Here is an 18,460-nt window from a genome sequence, read left to right as displayed (position 1 = left end):
AGAAAATGTGGAAAATTGAACCCCAGAGCAATAATCAATAAGAAATAGAAAATAGAAGTTGTAAAAATAAAGATATGATAACTGATATTAGAAACTTAGGTTTACAGCAGATTGAACACATGCTACTAGAGGTTAAATGAAAGAAAGGACAGCAGGAAATGTATTATCTAGAGCATAAAAGAAAGAAATAGAATATGGAGAAAAATAATAAGAGACAAATGGAAAATGGTAAAAAGGTCTATCACAGCTGCAATTGTAGCCCCAGAAGGAGCAGAGAGAGATAAGGAACCATAATCATTTTTGAAAGGATAAAGGCTGAGAATTTTCTAGGCCTGATGAAAGATCTCATCATATTAACTCATAGATTTAACAGAATCAGCAATCTCAGGAAGAATATATGCAAAGAAAAATCACTTAGCTATTAACATTCGAACTGCTGAAGTCTAAAATCAAAAAGTGTTTAAAAAGCCCAGAAGAAAATGGAATGACATCTTTGAAGTGCTGCAGAAAACGCAAATGGTTTGTTAGATAAACATTAATGGAGATATCAGCACAGGAAATGTTCCCTGTCCCCCTCGCAGGCATGTGATCGGGTGTGGCTCCCTTCTTCGGCACCTCACTGCTCAAACCTCTAGGGGAGCATGCAGGGGCAGGCTGTGGGGCTCCAACCCCATGCAGTGTCTGCACTCCAACCTGGGCGACAGAGTGAGACTCCATCTCAAAAAAAAAAGTTCTAACTTATATTAGACTCTGACATATCCAGAATGTGTGCTTCAGCATCCAGAATAACAACTGAAAGGGTAGTAAGAGAATGTTATCATCAAGCTGCTGACAGGTAATTGCAGTAACTTTAAAAGTGTTTCATTAATCCAAAGTAAGGCAGGTAAAAGAGAAAAAAAAGAACATACTACAGTTGAGAGAAATAGAAAAAACATACTGAAATGGTAGATGTAAGTGTGATGTGGAGAATCCCAACGTTTTGGGAAGCCAAAGTGGGAGGATCATTTGAGGCCAGAAGTTTGAGAACAGCTTGGGCAAGTACCAAAAAAATAAAAATAGTTTTAAAAAAGTTGCCAGGCGTCGTGTCGTGTGTCTGTGGTCCCAGCTACTTGGGAGGCTAAGGTGAGAGAATCGTTTGAACCTAGGAGTTCAAAGCTACAATGAATCATAATCACGCCACTGCACTCCAGCCTGGCTGACAGAGGGAGACCCTGTCTCAAACACATTAAAATTAAAATTTTTAAATGGTAGCTATATTCTCAAATATTATCAGTAATTACATTTTGAAAATTAGTGACTTTTGTCACTTCAGTGCTTTTTTTCAGGCTTAAGAAGTCTTTACCTAAACCAACATTGTGAAAAAAAAGTCATACCACAAGATTTCTCTTTAGGTTTCACATTGATGTGCATGATTCGTCTTGAATAGAACTGTGCAGGTTTCTATAGTTCATCCACATTCATAGCCAATTGTCCCAATACTGTTGAAAGCCTATTCATTTCACACTGAATTGCTATGAGCCTTTGTCATAAATCAATTGGCTGTTTACGTGTGGCTCCATTTCTAGGCACTCTATTCTGTTCCCTTGGTGTGAATTTCAAACCTATGTTAATGACAAAGTTCAAACACATTGTATTTTCACTAGAATTAGGGTAAGTCTTGATATCTGGACATATAAATCCTCAAAACAAGTAGAAAATTGTGTGTGTGTGTAAAATTTATAATAGCATCAAAATACAACAAATATTTACACTCAAATCTAAAAGCTTACTTTCAATAGTGCTACCCAGAAAACAACACATTTGAAATTAAATTTTGAGAAAAACCTAAAAGAATGGAGGGATACACCCTGATCATGGATTGGAAGACTCAGTATTATAAAAATACATCAATTTTCTTCATATTTACTTGAATTCAAAGCAATCTGTATAAAAATATACAGCATTTTTTATGTATTAAAATTGACAATGTGATGATAATTACACAAAATGTCAAGACCCGAAGAATAGCAAAGATAATTTTGAAGGTGACCCACAAACTTGGATGACTGACATTACCACATATATATATATATATATATATATATATATATATATATATATATATATATATTACATATACAAGCTGAACAAAGAAGCAAATAGAGAGTCAAGAAACATATATATCTATATATATGCATATATTTTATATATACACACAGACACTTTATGACAAATGAGATGCTGCAGTACAGTGGAGAAATTATAATCCTTTCAATAAATGGATGCTACAGTGTTGAATATCCATATGGAAATACATGAATTTTTACCTCACATAATAAACAAATGTAATTATAACTGGATTTTCAGTCAAAATTTGAAAGCTAATACTAGCATTTCTAAAAGAAAACACGGAAGAGTATCTTCATGACCTTGTGTTATGCAAAGACTTTTTTAAAGCAGCAAACAAAACCCATTAAGTAAAAAGAAATTATACTAATAAATTTCTTTATAATTATACTAACTTTATTTTATTATTTTTTGAGATGGAGTCTACCTTTGTCACCAGGCTGGAGTGCAAGTGACATGATCTTGGCTTACTGCAACATCTGCCTCTCAGATTCAAGGGATTCTCTTGCCTCAGCCTCCCAAGTAACTGGGATTGCAGGTGCCCACCACCACGCCAGCTAATTTTTGTATTTTTAGTAGAGATGGGGTTTCACCATGTTGGTCAGGCTGGTCTTCAACTCCTGACCTCAAGTGATCCACCCACTTTGGCCTCCCAAAGTGCTGGGATTTACAGGCATGAGAAGTTGTATGTTTAGTGATTTGTACGTTTTTAATGTATATTTTACTCAACAAAAAGCCTACTTAAAAATCATTTTGGATATCCATATAAAATATAGTACTTTATATTTAGGTCTTCGGGCTAAAAAGGAAAATTAAGAAAAACGTTTCTGGTACTCTTAGGGCCAATGTCCACCCTGTGTTTACCTGCCTGGTGACTGTGAAGGTTCTCTTCCCAGAGACGTGAGGGACCTGATCATGATACCCAGAGGGTGTCATCTTTTGAAGCGGAAGATGTTTATCCTAAGGCAGAGTTCCGAAAGTTTTTCCATTTCTAAGAACACAGTATAGGAAGATCTGAAACAAAAACTTTCACTTCTGGTCAGCTCCAACCTTTGTGCAAATGATAGAGAACACACAGAGAGGCCTGGTTCTCATCTGTTTAACTGCTTTCCATGTAAGGAAGATCATCACCAGGCATCTCAAACTGGGTTGAGTGTTGTGGGAACAGATTGGGGAATCTGGTTCCAAGATGTGTGAATTCATGCCTTCTGGGCACAAGAAGGGAGAAAAGATAACAAGTCAGTTCATTCCACTTGAGTGGGCAGAGCTTCAATGGCAGGGGTGAAATCTGTTGCCTCCAGCTGTCAGATCTGGCTCCTTGACGCTCTTTTCTCCTGCTGCAGAGCACTGAGCCAAGATCATCTTCTTCGTATCAGGAGGCCCTGGAGACCTCACATGTGATTGTGGGATGCTGTGCTAATGTTTCAGACTCCTCCTTGCAGAAAAAAACCCTCGGTTTCTCTGTGACCTCCTTCTGGATTACATATGTAGGCACAGAAGGTGCAAGTGATTAGCAATGCAGAATGAAGAGACATAGATTATCTCTGAAAAGTTGGGTAGAATTGACACTCGACACAATGATAATAATGTGGTTATCCAGCGTTTATTGAGTACTGTTCCAGTTTGTGAGCATTTTCATGAATTATCTTACGTAAATCTTACAGCAGCTCTATGCAAGTAGGTGTTAGCATTATTGTCATTTTATAAGATGGCACAGCTGAGTCACAAAAAGGCAAATAGCTTACCTGAGATCACACAACTGCTAACTATAAGAGCCTAGAGTCTAATCCAGGAACTGTGGTATCTTGTCTTTCTGTTGCTTCTGTATGGTGAGGGAACCATTTTCTTTTCTTTTTTTTTTTTTTTTTTTTTTTTTTGAGACGGAGTTTCGCTTTTGTTACCCAGGCTGGAGTGCAATGGCGCGATCTCGGCTCACCGCAACCTCCGCCCCCTGGGTTCAGGCAATTCTCCTGCCTCAGCTTCCTGAGTAGCTGGGATTACAGGCACGCACCACCATGCCCAGCTAATTTTTTGTATTTTTAGTAGAGACTGGGTTTCACTATATTGACCAGGATGGTCTCGATCTCTTGACCTCGTGATCCACCCGCCTCAGCCTCCCAAAGTGCTGGGATTACAGGCTTGAGCCACCGCGCCCGGCTCACCATTTTCTAAGGAAGAACTTCATATAACTCTTAGGCCTTTGTAGAAACCCATGGCTGGGATTGTAAGTAGTCACAAAGATCAAGGAGTAGAAAGAAAAGGCCAAATCATCAAAGGCCAAGCCAGTTTGGCCTGTGGCTCTTAAATTCTTAGACACTAATCAATCAATGTACCAAAATCTTCCTTCTGGCTTCTCTAAGAATATTAATGGTTTGGGATCTCTTTGTGGCAGAACGTTTCATTCAGGAAAGACAGATGCTAAATCCTCTCTGGGTTTCCCGTCTTCGGAAAATGATGCCTTTGTTGAATGTCTGGTATGCCTGACACTGTTTTATCCATTCTAAAGAATATTGCAGAAACACAGGATATGAATGCAGCACCCAAGGAATTTGGAATACATCTATTTCTCTAGAGGCTTGGGTATAAATTAGGCCATAATATTTTAAAACTAAATATAAAACAAAAACAAAAAATCCCTGGCATGTGCCCCTAGTGGAATACATGGTGTCTTTATTCTCCTCAAAATTTATATGAGTATATTTCTTATTTGAATTTGATGCTTCTAAATTTACTTTGAAAATAGTGTCTGACTCTTGCCCCATTTCTGGTACCATTTCTTTATAAAAACAGGGATATTAAAGTCCCATTTCTGATGCCTGTAAAACAACAAGTCCTCCAGGTACCAAAAAAAAACAAAAACAAAAACAAAAACCTAGAGGTCCCTGCTAGGTTCTGATATGACATTACAGTATGATTAATGCAGAGAGGGCAAAAGATTTTACCTCCCCAAGTTTTTAACAATATTTTTGTCATTTGAGTACCAAAGCTTGTGCCTCTATCCATGTTCACTCACGGTTCAACTTTCTCCTACAGTCTTGTCTCTCTTTTATGGGTTGAGGTTGGGTTAGGGACTGACCTAAGCCTCTTTTCTTTGTCCCATTTACTTGCATACAAACCCTTCCATGTAATCTCCATCTCCAGAGACCAGAGGAATCTACTGTCTCAGCAAATAGTTAGATATTTGTGTTTGTTTATTTGTTCTTTGACAAATATTTTACTAAGTGCCAATTTTGTGTCATGTACTTTTCATTCATTAATGGACTTTAGTTTGTCGGAATATATGTTTTGGGTTAATTAGGACCTCTGTTATATTGAGTTTTAAATAAAAACCTAATGACATGAAGTAGATAGTGCCTAGTATCTTATAGCAATTGAAACAAGAAGATTAATAATAAATTGTTTGATACAAAAAATTAGCTGGGCATGGTGGCGTGTGCCTGTAATCCCAGCTACTCAGGAGGCTGAGGCAGGAGAATTGCTTGAACCCAGGAGGCGGAGGTTGTGGTAAGCCGAGATCGTGCCATTGCACTCCAGCCTGGGTAAAAAGAGCAAAACTCCATCTCAAAAAATAAAAAATAAAAATAAAAATAAATAAATATTTGAATATAAGAAATTATAATGAATAATTTATTGCATTATTATTATAATACTATTTCTGGCATTCCCCAGTAAACTATACATATCTTTAAGGTAAAATTCATGTCACTCCTGATTGCAGTTCTGACACCTCTGCACAATGTGCCTAACACATTGATAGAAACTCAATAAATGTATGTGGATTTGCATAGTCTTCTCCAAGAAGCATAGAGATAAAACTCAAACTTAAAAGGAAAAGACTCTTAACATTTGAAAAACAATCAAAACATGGTAAAGTCTTCATCTGAAATCTAAATCTCTTCCTTAAGCCTTTCCTAGTACATGTCCTAATTCTAGAATGAGAATATCAATGAAAACATTGCTAAAACCAGAGCAAAGAGGAGAACTTTTTATTGACAGAAAATAATCACAGGCTAGGTACACTGATACTACTTTGCAACTTCTTATACAGTAGTGTGTACTCAAGCCATAATATTGTAGATTCGATATGTGAAAGAAATGGAATTCTTTCCTGCAAATAGCATATGAGGTCACCCTCAAAACCTCGGTGACAGAAATGCCTCCATAACACAACTCCTCCAAAATCCCACAGATTGATTCACCTGATGTATTACTCAGAGAGCTACGTAACTATGTTGAGGTCAATGAAAAATTTCAATGTCACCAGCACCACCCCCACCTCATTTCCTGCTGCATTTAGGGGTCTCTCCAAATGTATCCTCATGACAGAACCTTCATTAGCAGCACAACCAAAAGAGCAGTTACTTCCATCCCAGACTCGTGGCAGATGCACGAAGAATACAGGTGTGTGCACACATACACAAGCACACACATACAGTGCATTAGGAATCATTATTACCTTGAAAATAAAGAAAAATCCAAGAACCAACTGGAAGAGGAGTAGAGGAGTCCATAAACTTGAGTCTAAGATGCCGAACATTTTCAAACTATGCCTGACTTTTAGGAAGCTGATCAAAGGTGTTTTGCACTGACATCCAAGCATGCAGTGAGAGGTGGCATCTCTGTGCTTGGAGACTCACTCAAGATGGATGTCCTCTGGACCACTAATGAGCACCTAATGAGCCTATAGACTTTCAACACGATAACTCAGCTTCCCAGAGAAATCCAATGCAAGAACCTGAAGGCACAGGATAGATGGCAAAGGGCCTAATCAGTCTGAAGAACTCAGCAAAACTGATTTGGGAGGCATTTGTTTGAGAAAACTGGTAGGCAGAAGTAGTGTCTGCATGTTAAGGAAAATAATTAAATCTGTTTTAAACAGCTGTAAGAATAAAGAGATGCAATTCTCTGCATAATTTAAGACTTTTAAATTAAATCTGAGGCAAGGGATGAAAATTAAAACTTTGATCTGTATCTCATTGTCTTAATACTTCAATTTACATACAAAGACTGAAACTTAATAAGGAAAATTTATGATTATTTCTTTTGTGAGATTTAACTCCAAAACGTGAGGACTGTGTCCTCATTAGACAGATTTCAATGATCTGTAATTTCACATACACTGAAAGACTTTTGGGAGCATTAAAGTACCCAGAGTGTAATAACACTTCATAAATATTGTAGGATGATGTCAGCCATCAGATGGTAGAGAAGATGGCTGTTGATAAAAATTTTTGCAAGATACTCACTTGTCTAAACTCATGACAGAATTTGACCTACTTTTTCATCTGGAGAAAAGGCTCTTTAGAGCCTTTAGTAGTAGCACAAAGAGTTAATAGGCAGTGTTATGTTGAGGCAGGTATCAGTTTCTAAGCCTGCTTAGTTCTGACATAGACACCTTAACTGTTTTCTCCTTCCACACAAAGTAGCAGAAGCTGATTTCAATGAGCCATGGAGATATGAGGGTTTCTCATGCGTTTTTTCTTATTCCATTCAGCTTTATTCTCTTCGACTCTAGCAAGATAATTGAGTCACTTCATTTCTTCTTGCATGTTTGTTGAAGGAAATGAGGCAGGCAATATAGGTTGTCTTTAGCTAGACACCTAATGTCTGAAGTTGAAGTTTCATTGGTTAGCAACACTTTCTAAGGCTCCACTTTTCTCTCCCCTCAAAACTAATCCAAGAGTATTGCTGTTTTTTAGGGTCTCAAAGAAAAGATGTTTGCTAATAACTTTAGTCTGACTTGTTAAGTAGAGAGAAATACCTGGCTCATTACTGAGCATTCAGCAAACATCCCAGAGGCTGGATCCATGAAGTAGTCTTCAGTTTGGATTTTCAGTCTCCTAGTCTGCTTGCTTTAGGTCCTGACAGCACTAATGTCCCAATTCATCCACATGGGTGGTCACCACCCCTGAATCAGGGCTTTACCATACCATGCGATCCTTGCCCGAGTGAGTAACTTCCTCAGGCTTCTGGCTTTGTACATTGCCATTCATTTATTCCATGACTGTTTGCATGGCCGCTCAGTCCTCAAGCTGGTCTACAATGGAAAGTCTCCACCTTATGACAGCAGCACTTGAATGAGTTCTGCCTCATTACCTGAGATCTGAGCTTATCTCATCAGCTCCAATTGACGTTAGAATATATATGTGTGGATGCACAATAATGCCAATGACAAGAATAATAGATTGTAAACATTAGATTATCTGACTCGGAAGTGACAATTAGGATCATCACGTCTTCCCATCCTTAATTTACGGGGAGAGAAATTGAGGTCCAAATAAACAGTGTTTTTCGAAGGACATAAAACTAGGTCTTCTAATTCCCAGTTGCCACCTGACTTTTGTAGGCCATCTCTTTCACAGGCAGCACCTCTGTTAAATACATTTCACAACAACCTAATAATTTAGAATGGAGATGAAGTGACTTTCAGGGCAAGAGATCATATATCCATTTCATAGAAGAGGTCTTATTACTTGGCTAAGACCACCAAGTGATCTAGGTGTAAAAATGTCAGCTATTTAAACATGCTGACTGCATGATGCTAAAAACAGTATAGTGATTCCAGTGTTATAGGGGTGGTATCTGTGTCCATGTGCACATTGATTGAAATGGTATTCACCAATATGTTAACAGTGTAATCTGTGGGTGATATAATTATGGGTGATTTTAATTTTCTTTGTCATCATTTTATGTATTTCTGCATTTCCCAATGAACATACCATGCCTTTTTTCTCTTTTTTTTTTTCCTTCTAATAACGTTAACATGTTTCTGTTACATAATTTGCTACTGGGAAAACCTGGTTGTCTAGAGATTTATTCCTATAGGAAACTTCCTACTATTTAAAATATATATATATATATCTAATTTCTTTCTGATTAGGTAGCTGAATGTTTTTACTTCATGAGTACATTTCAAAAGTCATTCAAAAACATTTATCAGATTTATGTCATTTGGCAGCCCCTAGTTTTCCAGCCAGAGCCTGCTGATGTAACCTCTAGCTGCTGTGCAATGGTAACAGTATAGCAATGTCCCTTATTATCTTAAAAAGTGCTTCCAAAGTGCAATGGGTCAAGATTCTGAACCCCTCTCTGCACTACAATATCTAGACAGAGTACAGAGGCCCCAGCTCATAGTCATTATTTGCTTATACAAGCTAAGTATTGCTCCTGCCTTATGCATTCTGTTCCATTTTAAGCCAGACGCTAAGTACAGAAGACATAAAAGGGAAATTTGGGGTTGAGTCAGATATGTGGTACTATTGCCCATTTTCAAAGGAAGGATTAAACTGCTTTGTGATGTTCCTATTGGAATGTCTTGATCTGGACATTAGATCCAGAATTATTGGGGGTACTTAGTTAGGCAGGTCCCAAGGATCTGAGTCCTCATAGAAGGGCCTGAAAAATCAGCCATCTTCATTTCATCTTAGAAAATGTGAAATGTTGTAAATCTAGGCAAATGATTTGATGTCTTCAAAGTATGGTCTCTGGCATTCCCAGCCTTGACCGATCTGAGTTCTCCAGAAAAATTTTAAAACCCTCTGCACCATCGTCTTCACTCTGGGGATTCTTCATCCTCCAGGTCAGAGCATCTAAGTTCACTGTGAGTTTTGCTTCCAGAGAAGCTCAGGAGGTCTGCACATTTGGAGAAAGACATGTGCTTTAGAAAACCATTTCTGAACAGGCACAGGAAAAAGGCTGACAGTATTCTATAATTATGCAGGGATTTTGACATCTTGGAGTTGTTGTCCAGAGCTCAGTTTTGAAACTGAAGAAAAGCCTATAGGGCATAATTCAAACCGGACATCCTGGGAACACTGTCCCAGCTGCTCTGGTGAAGAAACTTTCTGGAAGAGAAGTCAGAGAGGACACATAACTTAGTTGGGAAGAGAAGATAGGGTATGTGCAGCTGCCTTTTATTCTAGACTCTTCTGTCCTGTTCTAGAAAAGCTCAGTTTACTATTATAAAATGTCACATGAGAAGGTCCAACACAGTTACAACAGTTGTTTCTTAATGAGTCATCTCATACTTTGTCACACATTTACACCACCAGGAATCCTCACAAACACATTTTGCAGCTTCTGGGGTATTTTACAGAGCCTGGCATATTACAGTGGGATCATCTTACATCACTATTTTCAAGTAGATCCACACTGGCTTGGCATTCCTCTAAAGGGTTGTAGTTAGTGAAACTTACAACAGAGCTTTGGTTTCACACATAAGTAAATTCGTTGTTTAGCACCCATCTGGGAATGAGCACCACAGTGTAGTTTGAGTGTTTTCTGTGAACACGTTGTGAGAGTGCTGGACTTGGAGTTAAGAACAGCCTGGTTCAAATGAGTGTTGTGTCTCTAGACAAATTTGAACAGGTCTGAGTTCTTTTAGGGTCGAAGATGGATATGGTTAGGCTCTGTGTCCCCACCCAAATTTCATCTTGAAATATAACCCAAATTCCCATGTGTCAAGGGAAGGACCTGGTGGGAGGTGATTGGATCATAGCGGTGGTTTACCTCATGCTGTGTTCATGGTAGAGAGTGAGTTCTCACAGATCTGATGGTTTTATGTGTTTGGCAGTTCTTCCTACTCTCTTTGGCATGCTGCCTGGTAAGGTGTGTCTGCTTTCCCTTCCACTATGATTGTAAGTTTCCTGAGGCCTTCCCTAGCCATGTGCAGCTGTGAGTCAATTAAATCTCTTTTCTTTATAAATTACCCAGTCTCAGACAGTTCTTTATAGCAGTGTGAAAATGGACTAATACAAAGATTAAATAAGAAAATATGTGGAAAGTAGTTGCTATTATTTCTGACACAGTAAGCTTTCAAGAAATGTTCTTTCTCCCTTAGGGGATCTTGTAGAGCAATCATTTTTCCTTTTCTATTTTTTTTTTTCTTTAAGGAGAGAGTGTTTCACTCTGTTTTTCAGGCTGGAGTGCAGTGTAGCAATCATGGCTCACTACAGCCTTGACTTCCTAGGCTCAGGTGATCCTCCCATCTCAGCCTAACAAAGTGCTGAGATTACAGTCATGAGCTACTGCACCCAATAGATCAGTCTTATTTGCATTCTCACTTTGTGTACTAAGTCGCATGCCATAGTTTACTGTTATTGAATAAGCACAGAAGGACAGCTTTTCTCTCCATGTATTTGCTACACTGGCTGATAAAGTCTCTTCTCTGAATGCCAGAGTACATCGAACTGTTATTTCCTTTCCCACTCCTTGTCAAGACCTTGCTAACCTGAGTCTACCTCCCTAGAGTAGGGTTTGCAGGGCAAATGATGGGTTACTTTTATTTTAAACTCTACTCTGCCTAAGTATCCTTCGTCATATGAAGAAATAGCTGAAATATCTGATTTCTTTTCTGTCACTCAATGCCACTTAATTATGTTTGAAAAATCTTATTTTGTGGTCAAAAGAACACAAAAATAACAAAAATCCTTTGGTTGTATTCCATCATCAATCAAAACAAAGTCTGTGTTACACTGCTTTTTTACAGTAATAGTAGAGGTATAACGTTGTATTTTACAGCATTCCTTGTTATATGGTACCCTACTCCCTTTTAACTTTGGAGGAATATTTATTTCCTCTCATTCACTCCTCCTTTCTTTTAATCATGCTGATTCCTTCCTGCCCCTCACTTCACGCCTCTCCCAGGGTAATCATAATTAACAGTCTAGGTTACCTTTGCCGTCACTTTTTTCTGTACTCACACAAACACACAGAGATTTATGGTATATTTACTGTGTTATTTGTTGCTTATTTTTTAAATAAAAATGGGTTATGTTAGTGATTTTTCTGCAGTGTAGTTTTTGCTCTTTTCCAAGAAAAATGTTGATGAAGCTTGAGTCAGGGGCCCCTGTCATGCTTGCATGGACCAAGCTCTGATATAAGAGCCTGCTTCAGTCTGCAATGAGTCTCTGATGCCTTAAGGGTCATCTTGGAGCCTCATTTCTGGACTGAGGCTGTCTGTGTTGAGTTTCTATAGCATTTATTTTCCCACTCGTCTCTGAATCTGTGTTACAGGAACTGATAGGTTCACACACCTTTCATTGCTCAGGTTAATTTTGGCTTCCTGGTGGCCATTTGATATATTTGTTTTTCTATTCTAGAAGTCAGCGATGCCCTTGGAGAATAGAATCATCAGGTAGATTTCATGTGTTTTTTGTGCCTTTCTCAGGCACTTCTTTTGAACTAGTCTTCTCAGTTCTGTGTCTGTATTAAGACATGTGACTAAAGAGCATTAGATCTAAAGAATTTTATAATAGTCTCGATGTTTGCCAGCCTGGATTTAGTTTCAGAAATGATTTCTTTTGATTTATTAGATTGAAGTATTTTTCAATTAATTATACACAAGACTTTCCTGACTACTGATTGTGAATAGCAATTGTTTCTCATATTCTCTATCTTTATGGCTTAAACATGATACTGTTTTACTAGCGGGTAGACAGAAGCAGAGTATTGAGTAAATGCCAACTTATCATTGTAGGAGAAGAAAAGAGAGTCAAAGTCAGGAATACAGTCAAGCAAGAAAAGAAAATAATGCTTTATCTTTGTTACCACCTTCCTCTTGGTCTGAAAGAAATATTGCAAGTAATTTCAATTAAATTTGAAGAGAACTGAACTGAATAGGTCAAGTCAAGCCACAGATCATCTTAAACCCTTTTGTAAGTCTCTAACTAGCTACATGACTTTGTGCATCTTACTTAACCCCTCTGTACTCATTTTTCTGGTATATCAAATATAAATATCTGTCCTATCTATCTCCTACATGTTCTGACATCCCTGTGAGATAATATATAAGAAAGAATTTTGACACACACAATGGAAATGTGCAATTTTCAAATTTTATGGAACGAAAAAGGATCATTTGCAGGCATTGCATTAAGGCACTGGGGATACAGCCATTAACAAGACTCATCCCAGCCCTGAGGAGCTGACAGAGCTTACCCTAGTACCACCCAGCGACTCATTTTCCTAGAGAAGTTTGCCCATCTTGGCTGCATGTATCAGGAAACTTTTGTTAGTGTTTATGCACCTGTCTGCAAACAATGAGTTTAGTCTTTCCATTCCCACTCTTAGCACTTACAATCCTAAGGCATCCTGGTAAAGCTTTTTCATCATATGAAAATCAAATAAGAATAACATTAGCTTGTGCTGTACTGTTCATTTTAAGATGAATCCGGCCACAAGAAAACCTAACATTCGAGAATCAGAATTAGAGATTCTTGGCCTTTGCTATAGCCCAGCGTCAGCTGCAGACTTCAGACTGCAACAGGACTAGAAATCGTCCCAGGGGACTCAAAACAGTGGCTGGGTCTTGGGTAGCACTTGGGCGTCCAGATTAAGAAATAAAACTCCTAAAAGAGATGTTGTTATCAAAGGCTCAGAATCACTGATTTCAAAACCAATAAACTATAAGAGTTAATTTTGACAGAAAGGTGCATATAATTTTGTGCTGGAGGTTTTTAAAATTTTTTTTAAATTTATTGTCTACCCTAGGATACCTCCAAATTGGCTTTCCAGCACACTTGGACCCCCTTCTAGTTCATCTCCATATCTTGGCCAGAGTGATTGTTTTGAGTTAAAAATAACATGCCATCTTTCCTTAAATCCTTAGAACGCTGTAATTGTTAAGTTGATCTCACAGAAATAGTGAGTAGAATGGTAGCTACCAGAGTCTGGGTAGGGAGAGACTGGTTAATGGGAACAAAATCACAGACAGGAGGAATAAGTTCTAGTGTTCTATAGCAGAGTGGCTATTGTTAACAATTTGTTATATGTTTCAAAATAGCTAGAGGGAAGGAATTTGAATGTTTCCAACAAAGAAATAAAAAAGGTTCAAGGTTATAGATATCACAGTTATCCTGATTTGATCACTACACGTTATATACATGTATTGAAATATCACATATGCCCCATAAATATGTGTAATTCTTATCAATTAGATTTTTTTAAACATTTAAAAATTAAAACACTTAATGGCTTTTCATTGCTCTTAGAAGAAAGATAAAAATCAAGAATTTGACCCACAAGTCCTAAAAGGTATTTTTATCTTTAACCTCATTTGGTAACATGTTTTTCTGTTTGTTTGTTTTTTGGGTTTTTTGTTTGTTTGTTTGTTTGTTTTGAGATGGAGTCTTGCTCCATCACCCAGACTGGAGTGCAGTGGCTCACTTGACTCACTGCAACCTCCACCTCCCAGATTCAAGCGATTCTTCCTTCTGCCTCAGCCTTCTGACTAGCTGGGACTACAGGGGTGTGTGACCATGCCCAGCTAATTTTTTTACTTTTAGTAGAGACGGGGTTCCATCATATTGGTCAGGCTAGTCTTGAACTCCTGACCTCGTGATCTGCCCACCTCAGCCTCCCAAAGTGCTGGGATTACAGGCGTGAGCCACCACACCTGGCCAGGTAACATGTGCTTGTTCTCTCTCTCTTTTTCCTCTGCCTCTTTCAATTTCTTCATCTGTACTATTTCCCTCTACCACAGGCTCTTTGCACATCTGTTTCCTCGGTTCCCCTGGCCTGCTGTCTCTCATTTGTGCCTCAGTTACTCATCTCCTTCGTTTGGTTAATTTACCTTCTTTCAGGTCGTCTCAGCTCAGACATAACTTCCCCTTGGAAGCCTTCTTTGAAGTTCCCAATCACCTCAGCTCTCCATCCCTGTGTGTTGCAAAAGCTTAGAACTCCATGTATCTTCCCTTCATGTCACCCCTGCAATAGTTTTTATTTGTGTGATTATGTAAAAAAGTACATGTGTTTCAGTAGTGGTCTGTAAGATCATGAAAGCCCAGGCCATATTTGTTTTGTTTGGTTGGTTATTGCTTACTTAATAATAGTTTTCCATTTGGTGACTGACATGAGATAGACACTCAATAAATATCTGACAGTTGGGTGACTGAATGAATGATCAGAGAGCCAGTGGGGTGAGTATGCCCCCATCACATAGTTATTAGGACTTAGGTTGTCATCCCTTTGCTGGGTTTCTTATTCTCTGAAAGAGGCTGGCATCCTTGCTTCCAGTGGTCATTTGAGCCCAGGAACACCAGAATCTGATGACAGATGAGCCGCAATGTGAGGCTGCTACAATGGTATTAGTCTTACCACTCACCTGAGAGCTCCTAAAGGGAAAGGCATGGAATCCAATTTGTTCCTCTTTAGTGGAAAGTGACAGCAGGAATACACTCTGCTGCCTTCTGCTGTCATACATGGCCCCTTGACATTCTTATCTCCTGGTGCAGAGTCCAAGCCCAGAGGCCTGTCCCAACATCAGGAGGTCCTGGGGACTTCACATTCGATCGGAGTATCCCATGCCTTTGTCTTGAGGGGCTGTCAGGTGCATGTTAAATCTAATACCTGATTGTAGCATGTAAATTATGATCTATCATATAATTATATGTAAAATACCTTACCTAACACCCCGATAGCCTGACTCTGTAATGGAAGCCTTACTGAGGCACTAGTCCAAGCATTGAGTAGCTCCATCCTTTCACCCGTTATAATACACAGAGAACATTCCATGAATGGAGAATGAAGAATCCTATCATGGGGAAAAAATGCAGCAAGACAGACAGCCAGACATCAAGAGAGTTAGAAATTGGAAGGGTTTTATGTAACTGGTCTCGATCTAGGACAACAGATCCAGGAAGTGAAGAAGAGCAGACAGAATGGGCAAGGTAAGATAGACTCAGTCATGGCAGCCAAAGTTGTGTTCTTCCCGGCAGTGTGAGTGTCTGCTCTCTCTCAGTGGAGACTGAAGTAGAGTTGGCTGAAGGTGTGAATTTCCCTCTGTCCTCTTGCAAAAGATGGCCTCTGCCTGATGCTCACTCTGTCGCCACAAAGTACATTAAACTTGTCTCTTTCCCTCTTCCCTCATGTCCACCCTTGCCTCTAATGGAAACTGCCTTCCATGTTGTATTCTATGGTTAACCTCAGTACCCTTGCTGTTTCCCAAAGATACTTGTTTCAAAAGCTGGCTGTTTCCCCGGCCCACACCTAGGGCTGGCTTCCCTGCAACTCTTTTGAAAGCCTGGGAGTGGACACTAACTGGAAACAGAAGAGAAATTCATCAGTCCACTTTGGTTGTTTAAATGAAGGACACTCAGCAAGAATAGTTGACATTTATATTTATTAGTGAAGGGAATTCAAGTAAGTACACGATGTCTGGGCTTGTGGATATTTATTTTGTAGTTTTGAATGGAATTTCTCTTTTCACCCTAGGGGAGAATTTGTGCCTATGTACTTATCGAGAGTCCACTGCCGTGGGCCCCACACACAGTGCTTGGCTGGGCATAGAGCAAAGGATTAGGTCACACAGATTCATAGGATTTGAACTGCTTTTCTTTTCCCTGTGAATTAATCTTTTAAATGTCAACATTTTAAACTTGGCCTTTTCAAAAAATATGATACCATATGAACCCAACTTAATCGAAAATACATCTCTAGTTCAAAGGTTTTTGTCGTTTTTGTTTTCTGAAGGTGGGAAAGGCTAACAACAGCAACAAATTGTTAAAGGATGGACTGTGTGTGAGGGAAGCTGGTTTTTGTCAACGGGGTCTAAGCAACTTTGTTCCTTAAGAATCCAAACTCTTGTTCCGAAGGCCATTTCTTGTTTTACAGGTCTGGGGTTTTACGGTGCAGAATGTATCTTTTTCTGCCTACCCATGGAAAATTTGAAATCATACAATTTCAATTACTCTTTAAACGGATATTGTAGGTCTTTTACTATGTTGATATATAGTCATTTATTTTTTCGTAGCATGTTACAGATTACTAATACATCTGCAATTAATTACCTGTTTTCTTCTTTTTTTTCTGAGACAAAGTTTTACTCTTGTCACGTAGGCCGGAGTGCAATGGCACATTCTCGGCTCACTGCAACCTCTGGCTCTTGGGTTCAAGTGATTCTCCTGCCTCACCCTCCCAAGTAGCTGGGATTACAGGCACCCACCACCACGCCCAGCTAATTTTTTTTTTTTTTTTTTTTTTTTTTTTGTATTTTTAGTAGAGTTGGGGTTTCATCATGTTGGCTAGGCTGGTCTTGAACTCCTGACCTCGGGTGATCCACCCACTCCCAAAGTACTTGGATTACAGGCGTGTGACACCATTCCTGGCCATATGTTTTTTTACAACAATCCTTTTAAGACAGTAAGATATTATTAAGCCCAACTCATAGATATGTCACTGAGACTGAAGGAGGCTGAATGACTTGCATGAAGTCATCTAGCTTGTTAATGGCACATGAGAATTCATGCCCAGGGGAGTCTTGATTGCCCACAGTGCTATATTCTCTCTGTAACGAATGATCTGGAAGTCCAGAAAGGTGGGTTCGAATCCCAGGACTGCCACTTACTAGCTGTGTTAACCTTGAACAAGTGATGACATCGTTTTTGACTTCAGCATCTTCATCTGTAAAGTAGGGGAAGATTGCCTACCCCTCTCTCCAGACTAGACTAAGAATCTGTGAAGAATAACATGAGTTCTTTGGATAGTTTGAAATCCTAAAGCATAAAAGAATTAACCATTATTATCTTAACTAATAATAGGGCTGAGTCCAGTGTCGTATCAGATATCAGGCAAGGTGTCTTTCATCCTTCCTATCATACAATTAGGGAACAAGAAATAATGAGGGGGATTTGGGTTGAGGGGTGGTCTTGAAGACACAGGAAGTGGAGTGGTCCATGACCTTGTCAGGTAGGCTAAATTTTTTAAGTTGTGTGTGTACACCTTTTATCTTTGTGGGTGCTAAGACTGTTACCAAAGCCTTTGGAGGAATTGAATATCATGCTGCAACTGATAATGAAGCATTATTAATTTTCAAACCTCTGAAACTTACAGTAGTTGGTGTCCTTCAGATTTGGAGTATATCCATCATAGCAAATGCTTACCTGCCAGGGAATGTCACAGGGATTCTGTCAAAGGCAGGCAGATGCTCCTAGCTATAGGAGTGAGCCAGGGCTGCCGTCATGCCTGAGCTGGGGACTAGCCCAAGCCCCAGTCCCCAGTCACCAAGGCAGGTACAGCCAGAAATTGACTCCTTCCCTCTGACGTTGGGCTGTTTTTCAGGGTGACGTTCAGCGGACACTTATCCAAGTGGACTTCGGCGATGGTATCGCGGTGTCTTACGTGAATCTCAGCTCCATGGAAGATGGGATCAAACACGTCTATCAGAACGTGGGCATTTTCCGTGTGACCGTGCAGGTGGACAACAGTCTGGGTTCTGACAGCGCCGTCCTGTACTTACATGTAACTTGTATGTTATTACTGTTGTTGGTTTATGACATCTCTTAAATAGTGTCCTTTTCAAATTGAATTCAAAATTTTGTATCTAGAAGAGGTACACTAGTTATCTTTTAGCAGAAGG

At 39.1% G+C, this 18,460-nt stretch overlaps 1 protein-coding gene across 7 annotated transcripts in view; it reads left to right on the top strand.

Moving 5' to 3' along the window:
- The window catches only part of SORCS1 (sortilin related VPS10 domain containing receptor 1), a 598,052-nt gene that overhangs the window by 519,546 nt on the left and 60,046 nt on the right, over positions 1-18,460 (top strand). For all 7 annotated transcript variants that reach the window (XM_074382853.1, XM_039465320.2, XM_039465322.2 and 4 more), the window contains exon 19: positions 18,163-18,349. In XM_074382853.1, coding sequence (XP_074238954.1) covers positions 18,163-18,349 — 187 coding nt within the window. The remainder of the gene's footprint in view (positions 1-18,162; positions 18,350-18,460) is intronic.

Source organism: Saimiri boliviensis, chromosome 12 (assembly GCF_048565385.1).
Source record: "Saimiri boliviensis isolate mSaiBol1 chromosome 12, mSaiBol1.pri, whole genome shotgun sequence".
Classification (NCBI taxonomy): domain Eukaryota; kingdom Metazoa; phylum Chordata; class Mammalia; order Primates; family Cebidae; genus Saimiri; species Saimiri boliviensis.
This window is presented reverse-complemented; position numbering and strand designations above follow the sequence as displayed.